Source organism: Physcomitrium patens, chromosome 16 (assembly GCF_059467195.1).
Source record: "Physcomitrium patens ecotype Gransden chromosome 16, ASM5946719v1, whole genome shotgun sequence".
Lineage (NCBI taxonomy): Eukaryota > Viridiplantae > Streptophyta > Bryopsida > Funariales > Funariaceae > Physcomitrium > Physcomitrium patens.
This window is the reverse complement of record NC_143425.1, coordinates 2,375,750-2,387,804: the sequence shown is the minus strand read 5'-3', so window position 1 is coordinate 2,387,804 and position 12,055 is coordinate 2,375,750. Positions and strand designations below refer to the sequence as shown.

General features: G+C 35.2%; 1 protein-coding gene and 1 pseudogene across 2 annotated transcripts; one reads left to right on the top strand and one right to left on the bottom strand.

The window, feature by feature from the left end:
• Positions 1-4,464: 4,464 nt before the first annotated feature.
• Positions 4,465-6,169, bottom strand: LOC112293807 (uncharacterized). The gene is made up of 5 exons (XM_024543672.3): positions 5,791-6,169; positions 5,430-5,484; positions 5,184-5,264; positions 4,821-4,936; positions 4,465-4,718 (listed from the first exon to the last, which is right to left on the bottom strand). The coding sequence occupies exons 1-5, from the start codon at positions 6,045-6,047 to the stop codon at positions 4,514-4,516; spliced, it is 714 nt and encodes a 237-aa protein (XP_024399440.1). The 5' UTR covers positions 6,048-6,169; the 3' UTR covers positions 4,465-4,513.
• A 270-nt stretch (positions 6,170-6,439) lies between these two features.
• Positions 6,440-9,171, top strand: LOC112293806 (glutamate--tRNA ligase, cytoplasmic-like; annotated as a pseudogene). The gene is made up of 3 exons (XR_016506876.1): positions 6,440-6,636; positions 6,992-8,202; positions 8,321-9,171. The product of XR_016506876.1 is annotated as a glutamate--tRNA ligase, cytoplasmic-like (transcript).
• Positions 9,172-12,055: the final 2,884 nt, after the last annotated feature.

The window sequence follows — 12,055 nt, the reverse complement described above, 5'->3', positions numbered from 1 at the left end:
ACTTGCCTCGTGAACAACAGTTGGAGTTCATAGCAGAAGTTATGCGACAGATCTTCATTTTCTTGCGTTGGTACTGATCAACAATATTGCTTCTCAGAGACCTCGAAGCTAAAGGAGGGAGTGATGTTAGGGACATATTCCTTAGAACTTTCTAGAAGAGAAGCCTCTGAAACCTTTTAGAGAGAAGTTTCTAGAAGCTTCTAGAAAGGAAGTCTCTGGAACCTTATAGAAGAGAAGTTTCTAGAAGCTTCTAGAAAGGAAGCCCCTGGAACTTTCTAGAAGCTTCCTAGTTAATAGAAGTAGCTCGAGAAGTTTCTAGAACCTTCTAAAAGCTTCCTAGTTAATAGAAGTAGCTCGAGAAGCTTCTTAAGTAGGAGTACATATAGGGATCGAGGCTGAAGAGTTCTTCAGTCTCGACAACACATCTCTTGGAGTTCTAGCTCACCTTTCTGGTGTTGTTCTTGTACTCATCTGTTTAATCTAGTTCTGTCACTTCTTCTTGAACTTCTTGTTAGATTTCAAGTCTGTATTTTGTGTCTGTGAGAATATGCAACACTTTAAACTTGCACTTATATAGCTTCTCTACAAGTTCCTTAAACTCTTTAAATCTTCAAATCTTTTAATTTTAAAAATATAAATTCACATATTTTTTGAAAAATCATAAATAAATATAAAAAAATAATATATTATTTTAATTGATGGAATCATCATTGGTCTACAAATATTAAAATATACAATCTCCAATAATTTATTAGCACATGTTGTAACTCCACTTAAAAATAAAGTTCTTTCTTATTTGCTTTGTATATAACCTTTGTAAGTAAGTGTCATGGCATTGTAGTTGAATTGATCAAGATTCAAGTCACTTACAATGAATTAGAGCTCTTTCATGCTTTTGACATTCAAATAATCAAGTCATCGATGCCAAATTCCAAACTTCTCTTAATCTTATACAAACTTAGCAAATACTACCACTTTAGCTCTATTAACTTTTTTACAATCAATAAAGTAAAAGTTGCTATTTCTAAAGCCTTTAGTTATATCTCGTCCATCCAATGTCTTCACAAAATATCCATTCATGTCAAATTGAATCTTGCAACTATCTGATATAAGTTAAATTACCAAAAGGATATTCATTTTTAGCATATATAAGACTTCTTTTAATCTGATTCTTTTGATTTGATTCTTCATAACAATTTCTACTACAATAGAGTCAATTCCAATAGCTTGCACCATGCCATTGTCTCTCAATCAAATTTTTGTTGCTAAAATTATTTCATAAAAATAATAAAAACTTATATAGTATCATGTGCTTAGTAGCACCCAAATCTATAATTTCCTAAGACATAAAAGCTATAGAGACTCCTTCACTTACCATAAAAGCATACTCATTTCTATTAGAGTTATTATGAGTATTGTTTGTATTCTCTCTATTTTTTTTATTTTTTTAGCTTTGTAAAAATTTCTTGTAAAATGACTTGATTTTTATAAATATAGTAATTTTCCATATTACTTTATGAATTATCACATTGGTGAAAATAACTATCTTTGCCTTGTCTTAAAAATAGAATCAAATTATTGATTTGAAACTCATTTTTTTTCTTTTTGGTCACTTTACACACAAGTCTTGATGTGACATAATCTAATATAGGTTGTTTTATCTTGATGGATTTTAATGCAAAAATGATGCAATTGTAGGACTCTAGAGGACTCATAAGCAATGTCAATACAATGTCATTATCATCAAATAACTTATCAATGATTGCTAGTTACTTTGCAAGTGCTTTTATATTTTTGATATTAGTCATAAGGTCATTTCTTTCTTCTATCTTTACCATTAAGAACTTCCTTCTTTTCTATAGAATATTAGCAAGGTTTCAACTCTCATAGATATTACAAAGAATCTTTGATGCTTTTGCTAGACTATTACAAATAATTATATGTAAAAAATTAGCATTATCAAGATTTCTTGCAATCAATCTAAAAGCCTTTTTTTTCATGACATTTTTATTCTTACTTCATCTTAACATCAATATTATCATTTGGAGGCTCTTCACTTTCAATAACAATATTCCAAAGATCCAATGAAGTTAACAAAAGCTCCATTTTTTTCTTCTAATGGTAGAAGTTATTACCTCTAAATTTCTCAATCACTTTTATATCCTCACCATCACTTGAAGCCATATCTAAAGAAGAGTTGTATTAAAGAAAATAAATAAAATAAAATAAAATAAAAAATAAAAAGATGAGATAGAGATTTTAAAATCAAGATGAAAATGTTACTACCTTAAAAACCTAGAATGCTCTTTTTGTGAATAAATTAGTGATTTTATTCTTTGATTGCTCTCAACTTTATTTATAAAACTTCTCACAAATCTTATACTCTATTTAAACCTCTTCTTAAGCTTTGCTATTCTTTAATCACTACTAATCTTACAAAAAACTTCTTCTCACTATAAGATCTTTTAAAAAAAATTAGTACATAAAAGCATAATATTAGTACACCAATGATATAATTTAGCAAAAAAACACAACACTAGTATTCTAAAATATTATTCTAAGATGTTGAACAACCTCCAAGACCATAAATGTACTTAACAATAAATAAGAGTAAAACTATATGAACAACTAAATACAAAAATGGAGTTAGAAGATATTAAATACTAGTATTAATAACATTAATAAGATTTCCTCTTCACCAAAAGAAAAACTTCAAAGAACTTCAAAACTCAGGAGTAAAGATAAGTGGACTCATAACTTATTGAAGAAAGAGAACTTTGAAATCATAACACATACCATTAGTAAGGATGTACACAAAGAAAAGATAGAATAAGATGACTCTCTCTTCTAATATTCATTACTTATAAGTGGTGGTTGTTGTCCTAATAAATAACTTCCATCCTTTGATGAATACATCTATTTAAGATTCTATTGAGATTATTCATTGACATCTTATCTACTATGAAAATATGTCTTTATTTTCTATACTCTTAAGATTATTTACTTATTCATCTACTTTATTTCTTGGCCTTTCTAAATACCAAGAGTCAATCTTTTGACCATTAGTAATATACCTAAGATAATATCCTCTACAAGTTAATTTATCCTACTTTTTTTTTACTTATTTATTTTAACAAGATTTATTTAAGATTTTATTAGAATTTGATTAGAAAATGCTTGGGATATTTTTAAGATTTCATTAGAATTTCATGAAGATTTGTTTAGAATTTGTTTAAAATTTCATTAGAATTTCATTAGAATTTGAATAGGATCTATTTAGGATTTATTTAGAATTTTTATTTTTAATATTTTATTAGGATTTTTATATTATTTCTTCAAGATTTTTATTTTTAACATTTCTTTAGGATTTCTTTGTTATTTCTTTAGAATTTTTATTTTTAATATTTTTTAAAGATCTACTTATGATTTCTTTATAAATTTATTATTGATTTATTAATTTATTAAAAAAAAAATTATTACTTCTTAAGAATTTTCTAACAATTTCTGTGTTTCTTTTATAATTTCTTTATAACTTCTTTTGGATATAATTAAAGTTTGATTAGGATTGTTGACATATAATTGAGGTTTATTTAAAATTCTAACAAAATTGTTAAGACCCTATTGTAGCAATTTTGAATTTATCTTCCAAAATGCTTATTGCATTCTCAAATAAGACTTCACATTATACAACAATAATCTAGGTTATTATAATTTCTAAGATTTTTTTTATAACTATATGATACATCTAAAAAAAAAAATTAAATATACACCAAAATTACAAAGATTACATAATGTTTTACAAAAAGATAACATTACCAATTCTAATTTTTTGAATTAAAAAATCAAATAAAAAATTATAAATTACACTAACAATTGTCATTAAAATCTAAGTCCATATACCAACTAAACATGAAATAAACTCATTATTAATAATAATGGACCAGACATCTTTAAGAAAACACTTCATCAATTAAACTAAAGTATTTAAACATCTAATATCATAAATCTAAAGGAATAATTTAAAGAAGTGATGAAGCATTCTTAACATCAAGTGTGACCATGCTTAGAACTTCTTTCGCAACAACCATTATTCAGATGATAATAATTATCTATTGATCATAACAAAAAAAATAAAAAAGAGAAGAAACTATATATACGTATATATATATATATATATATATATATATTCTTCAGTGCTTTGTAATTTATTGCAAACACCAACAACAAAAAAAAAAAAAAAAAAAAAAAAGAAGAAGAAGAAGAAGGGGAGAACGTTACTGTACAAACAAAGCAGGACCTCAAAGAAATAGGTAATAGAGAGATTCTGTACCCCAGCTCTGTGCACCGGAGGCATGCATCACTGGATAACAGCACCCAATTGATTACAACCATCCTGCCCACTTCTACAAGTGACTCTCATTTGGTGAATCAAGCAGCAAGGAACATAAAACGTTTCACAGCATGCAACATGAACATGAATCCACAATTCAGTGTGCATATCTTCAAAAACATCTCACACTTCTTCACTCAATTTGAGCAAGCTATCTGTGAGCCAGCAGGGTGGCAACACCCCTCTGGAACGTTTTGATAAGGAAAATACAAACTGAGCATCCGCCTTATCCCTCCCTTGTAGCAGCTTCAACTTTACCTCACATCGATCCTCGTCTTCTAGAACACTAATAATCTCATATCCAGCGTGACAAATCAGCTCCGGATATCTGACATCATGCACAATATCGTGCGGTGAATTAGCGGTTATTACATGGAAGTGGATAGCAAAGTCTGACATGAAGTAAGGATGGTAAGGATTGTGTATTTACCTGGACTTGAACTTTAGTGCAAAGTGGCCAAAGTGGTACAGATCGGAGGCAAATCCGAAGTAGTGTGTCATTGTGCTTCCATTCATTCCTTCAGTATTTGCAAACTGATACATGACCTGCAAGACGATTGTATCCTATCAGAAGTCATATAGACTAACAAGCGTTTCCACATCCATCTTGCTACCGAAGAGGAACAGTGGAGCATGGTCGTCAATGTTAATAACCTAAAATGGTACCACGAAGTGAAAAACAATGTACCATAGTAGATGAGCTTGGAATCATGCGGTCAGAGAAGTTCTACGCTGTGTAGAGACAGTCTTGACATTAGATGAAATGTGGTGGGATAGTCGATCGAGAATGCACCTCAAGTCCATGATCAGGTCGAGGATCATCGTTTTCTACAAGCGTGTTCATTTGGGCCTCCACAGCCTCCTTTGCCGTGAGCTTCATGTGTGATGTGAAATGGCATCAGTGTCACAAATTGCTAATACGATTCAGAAGGCATAAATTACAGCAAGAATGTTCAAATTGCTTCAATGCTATCCGAAACAGCGATACGATGGCCTAGCAATATAAAACAGCAATTTCTGATTAATAAGCCAAACGTACTTTCGCCTCAGGCTTCACCAAAGGTCCTGTCGGAGCAGCATCGTTCCTCTCTACACTGCAAGGCACTAAGAGGAGTAAATGTTAGGCAGTAAAGTCACAATTTCAGCATTCTCTGACGACGTGGTGAGATATTCAGACGGACCCAGTTTCATCGACTCTTCGATTCTAGACAAATAAGCAATATTCGCACAGACTAACGCACTGACACGGAGCAAGGAACAACCAGAAACTTGGATTAACACTCAAATTCATGATTCGCAAATTGAGAACGCCATACTTCAGATATTTTTATCACGCCACAAATACAAGGATTGCTCCTTTTAAGACAGCTTGAAGCGAAACTAAGAGAAATATTAGTCACCTTCCACTGCCAACGTGCTGAGATGCACACAACTTGTGAGGATTCTCCACGACAGATCCACCCATTACGGTCACCACATTGGAAGCAAAGCGCATCAGCCGGGCGCCACCTTTCGATTGAAAAGTGCCGGAAGAAGAACTGATTGGAAAGCATTGTGGAAAACATTTTGAGGGAGACAAAGAGAAGGGAGAATGGGAGGAGGAAGTGAGACGTGGATTAAGAAGCTTTGCCGTGGCCATGGCAGGTATGGCGCCCATATCTAAGCTGTGTGTTGCGACAACCGCTCAGTCGCGGCAGTCGCTCCAATTCACAAATTCCGACTAAATTTCGATTGTATTTGCTGATACATGAAAGTCAAGAGGAATGAAGAGGCCTTGGAGTGTTACAAATTGTCTAATGTAGCGCTAAGAGATGTCGTTAGCCCCCGTGCTGGATTCATCTTCCTCCGTTATTTGTGGGTCAGGAGGGAGACTTTTTGGGACATGATGGAACATATGCTCTTTTTGAACCCACATTACATTCAACTAAACTTGTCGGATCAGAGTTATGCTTGTTCGGAGTTTAGAGTGTTACCAACCACTTGTACGTGATACGAACACCCAAACTTCATTGGAAATATAAATAGATTGAATGCTGATGGATGGATGATGATTCTCCTTCTGCGTTGCTCCCCAAGTCCTAGGGTTCACAAGATCACCTGCTACATGTAAAACTCCAGAACTTTCTGAAGGCGTGTGAGTGCAGCGAGACATAGGAGCGATGGCTGAGGTGAAGCAGTTTCTGAGCTTGATCATGGATACTTTCAAGAGTAGCGAAAGCCAGACGCTTGTTGGCAACCCCTCTGAGGTAAATAAGCAAGGTTGTTGATTCTGGTGGTGTATTGTACAGTTGTTGAGTTAGGTTTCTGGCTACAGTTCAAATTTAAGGCCCACACAGTTCAGTTTAGAGAGCGGTGAAGGGTCTTCACGGATATGATGGTATACTGCACATCGCCGACGCAGTTCTCCGTTCCACTCAAGCTCGGTATGACAGATCCTGCAGTGCCTTGCTTGGAGCACCATATTGTCGGTCTCAGAAATCTGAAGGGCTGGAGATCGCCTGTTGATGTATTTTTTGTTGGATTGTTGAAAGTTTATGTTTATAGCTTCATTGGAGTTTGTAAAGCACCAAGCCCTAAACCCTTACCCTCGTTGTTTTGCAGGTAGATGAGTGGCTTAGCTATGCATCTAGCTTTGGTGTGGGGTCTGAGCTCGAGGGAATTTGTGCGTACGCAAACAGCTACCTTGCCTTGCGCACCTACTTCGTTGGCAATGATCTCACTGTAGCAGATATTACCATTGTTGCTTACCTAGCGAAGGCAGGGCCGAGATGGGAAAGTTTCGGAAAGTCTGTCAAATTCCCGAATCTTGTACGATGGTACAATTGCATTCTTGTGCAGTATCCTGCAATTGCGAATGTCCTGCCTTCGCGTGGCGCTGGAAAGCCCGCTCCAGAGGTTTCAAAGTCCAGTTCTGCTGAGGCAAAGGAGAAGTTGGATGGCTCATTCGAAGTGGATTTGCCTGGTGTAGAGATGGGCAACGTATGCACGTGGTTTCCGCCCGAGCCAAGTGGTTACCTTCACATCGGGCACGCTAAGGCAACTCTGTTGAACCAATTTTTCGCTCAAAAGCACAAAGGACGGCTTATTATTCGGTTTGATAACACAAATCCGGCGATAGAGAAGGATGGGTTTGTAGAGAGTACGTTGCAAGATCTGGACACGTTAGGCGTGAAGGGCAATGTGATAACGTACACCTCTGATTACTTTCCACAACTTATGGAGATGTGTGAAAAGTTGATGAAAGAGGAGAAAGCATATGTGGATGACGCAGAGCGGGAGCAAATGCAGTTAGAGAGGAAAGCTATGATTGAGTCGAAGTGTTGAAACCAAACTGCTGAGGAGAACCTGAAATTTTGGAAGGAAATGATTGCTGGCTCAACAAGAGGTGTTCAGTGTTGTGTTCGTGCTAAGATGGACATGAGTAACCCTAATGCATCTCTGCGAGACCCTGTTTACTACTGCTGTAATCCGACCGTGTGGGTTCTAAGTACAAGGTCTACCCCACATATGACTTCGCATGTCCTTTCGTGGACAGCATTGAAGGTGTTACTCATGCCCTTCGGTCAAGTGAGTACCATGATCGGAATGACCAGTATTACAGAGTCCTGGAAGACATGCAACTAAGGAAGATTCATGTATGGGATTTCAGCCGTCTTAATTTTGTATATACTCTTCTTAGCAAGCGCAAGTTACAGTGGTTCGTGGACAGTGGACGGGTGGAAGGTTGGTACGATCCTCGTTTTCCAACAGTTCAAGGCATTATCCGTAGGGGTCTCACAATCGAGGCTCTCAAGAGATTTATCTTATCTCAGGTGCTGATTTTGCAAAAACTTATTACATCTCGTGTCATTAACACTCCTTCGTTGATACTCTAATTTGATTCTAACAGTAGTGGTTCTCAAGCAAGTGTGTTCACTTTGTGCATTATAGGGTGCATTAAAGAATCTGAACTTAATGGAGTGGGACAAGCTGTGGACTATCAACAAGAAGATTATCGACCCTGTTTGTCCTAGGCACACAGCTGTTCTTTCCGAGGGTAAAGTTCTGCTTGATCTAAGCAGTGGTCCGGAGACTCCTTTCACTCGGGTAATCCTGCGTCACAAGAAGTATGAGCCTGCCGGGAAGAAGGCCACCGTTTTCACAAAGAAAATGTGGCTTGATCATGCAGATGCCACTACTGTGTCCGAGGGAGTGGAAGTTTCTCTTATGCATTGGAGTAATTGTTTCATCGGGAAAGTTGAACGCGACCAATATGGTCTTGTTACTCGTCTTTAGTGAGAATTGCATGTTGAGGGATTGGTGAAGACCACGAAACTAAAATTGACGTGGCTTCTTGAGACTTCAGAGCCGGTTCCCCTGACTCTCGTTGAGTTAGTCCACCTCATCGTCAAGAAAAAGCTCGAGGAGAATGACAACTTCGTGTCTGTCCTCAATCCTGTAACCCGAATTGAATCTGCTGCAATTGGAGACTCTAACATGCGGAACTTACAGCGTGGAGAAATCATTCAGTTGGAGAGGAAGGGATACTATATCTGTGACGTGCCGTTTGAGCGGTCATCTAAACCAATTATGCTTATTTCTATTCCTGATGGCAGACAACAGAAACCACCAGGCCAGCACTGATGACGTGAAAAGTTTGGAGTGCGATGACATCTGGGCCCATCTGTATTAGAGGTGCGTAGACCCCACGAATAATCCTTGAAGCTAATCAAATATGTACCTTCATTGCAACTCCAACTGTTAAATCAATCGTACACTTGGCTGTTTGTTCACCTTCTTAATTTCCTCTATATTTTCCCAAAGTATGTCATTATAGCAGAGATTGTCTTACTTTATCTCAGCACTCTTTGAAACAGAGGCTTATGACAATCTAAGTTCTCAAAGACTTCTGAAGTGTGATCCATAACCACTTAGTAAAAGAAGATGTGAATGATCTCAGTCGCAAAAGAACTAGAGACAGTCACGCATTTGCTACGAAGGAAAAACAAAATTAGCCGTCAACAGTCCAGTTCCTTCTAGAGGCGATGAAGCAGTTGAGAGCAAAGTCCCGCAAGATTTATGGTGACATTTGTAGGTGGTACAATTGTGTGCTGCAATATTGCATCTGCTGCTTGTATTCACACGAGCTGTCAAACATGTCACCATACTCGAACTTTTGGCGATTAGTTCCTAAAAAAAGGCTTGAATATTATCATCGATTTAACATGCCCCTTGGAAAACCAAATCTCCATCGCTTTTGCGATTTACTTTTTTATTTTCAGACTTTTCCCAATGCACTTGTAGAAACATGCTCCTGTTTGAGAACCATTAGAGATTTCTAGACTAATAGTGCCACCAAGTTGGAGCTCTTTACTTGATGCATTGTATTAAGGCTGTAGCCCAATGGGTGCCCAATTGGCACTTGTAATTAGAAGAACAGAAAGTTCAAATATCTCCTTACATCACAATATTCTAATAAACTATAAAAAACTTTTAACCTTGTCTAATTGTTTATAAATAATTTTGTATTTTTTTTTCAAAACTCCAAAATTTTAACCTAAGATTCTTTCTACCAATATTTTTAGGAACTTACCAACAATTATTTGCTTATCAATGAACTACTTGTAAAATTTGAAGGAGCTATAATGGATAGATGAAAGAAAAAAAATTTAAAAAATAAGTGCAAGTTAAATACTTGTATTGCAAAGTTATATTTCTAAGGTTGATTTTCTATCATTTTGTCAATTCATTTTTATTTTTGGTTTTTAGACTTGATAGAAGTTTTACTTGCTATGAATCAGAATTCTATACTTTTATTTACTTAGTCAAAGATGATTTATTAGGATTTGACATATATAATAATATTAAAAGATAGATAAATAAACCAATCAAAGTGAAAAGTACAAAATAGGTCTAGACTATTAATTTGTCTACAAAAAACAAAAAACTCTCTATACATCTTAAAGCAAATTTGTCCAAAGATGTAAATTTATGATAGAAAAAATCAAATTATGTGACTTTTACATTGATTATATCTAAAAGTGAATTTTCCATAGTAGGAAGAGAATTGAAGCAATTAAGATAGTACTTTGGCCAATTATAATAACTTAGTAATATTTAATATTATTAAATCTCTTTCCAATCCAATTATTTTAGATTTATCATAGCTAAAGAAGTACAATCCTCAAATAGTTTAGATTTCTTATAACCTTGATTTTTCTACTACACTGAGGATTCCCTTTCTTCGAGATTCATGTCCTTGATAATTATGCTACTACACTGAGGTAACTTATTCCATAAGCTACCAATACATGGTTAGCTTTTTGGCCAAGTTTCTAACTTACGAATACATCTAAAGTCAAAATCACATCTATGAAGCTTCTAAGAAGCTTCTCTAGAAGGCTTTATGAAATTATTCTATTTTACCTACTTCTACTTAATCATATAAGTAACTATTGAGGTAAATATATATGTCTGTGACATTACCTCCTCTTCTAGGGACAAGTTCCACAAGGAGCGGTCTTCATATGTTGAAGAAGTCCAAGATGTGGCAAATTATATTTGTTACATACTCCGATCTTTTCTCTCTTCGAAGATGGTTGATAGGTCCTCTCAACCATCTATAGTGTCCCATATCAGGGCAAGAAGACCACCCTATTATTTGGTCATTGTTAAGGCCTTCATAACTTCCTTCAAATAAAACATTTAGAACACCGTCAAGAGTAGTTCCTACCTCTAATAAAATCACTAAACATCACGATTCTCTTCCAAAGTCGTGATACCAAACACATTGTATTTCGCCATCTATTCGAGGAATGACATGTCATTCTTGACGATCTTCATCTCAATTCTATCATCTTGAAGGTTGTGACAATCATAATGTCTCGTCTTGTAAGTTCGCAAATAAAAGCTCTTAAGTTGAATCTACTGGTTGTTGGTGCTCCATCTCATCACAAATACACAAAAGCTACAATAAAAGATAGAAGGTAGAATGTTATTTTCTTTTGATTTTGTTTTTTTATTAGAAAGTTTTGCTATTCTTTATCTTGGTTTTGATGGATGTTGTTGATGAAAGACTTCAACTTTCTTTGTTGCATTTGCAAGATTATTTGATGACTCCCATGTGTGTTCACTAATATCGTATCCACGCCAATGAACAAGATATTCCAACCTATTTTGACGCCACCTTGAGTCTAAGACTTCTTCCACCTCAAACTCTTGATTATTATCCACTTCTATGGAAGAAGGTGGCATTTCTCTTCTTCCTAAGATATTCACTATCTTATACGGCTCCAGAAGAGACATGTGAAATACAAGGTGGAACTTCATAAATTCCAATAGATGTAATCGATAGGCAACAGAATTGATTTGTTCACAAATAAGAAAAGGTCCGAGCCTACGGTAATCTAATTTATCATAAGGATGAGTAGTCTTGATATTATGACAAAGTAACCATTCCTTGTCGCCTATATTATATTGTGGTTGCTCCTTGCAATAGGCATCTACGTTGGTCTTTTGTCATTCTTGAGCTTCCTTTAATTGTATCTTCATTGTTGTTTGTAGCTCTGACATGCGATTTGCTAAATCCTTTGTCATAGGATTATCAATTTTTGAAAAGTCAAAAGTATTAAGACATGTATGATGACCATAATTAGCAAAGAAAGGTATTTGTTGAGTGGAAGAATG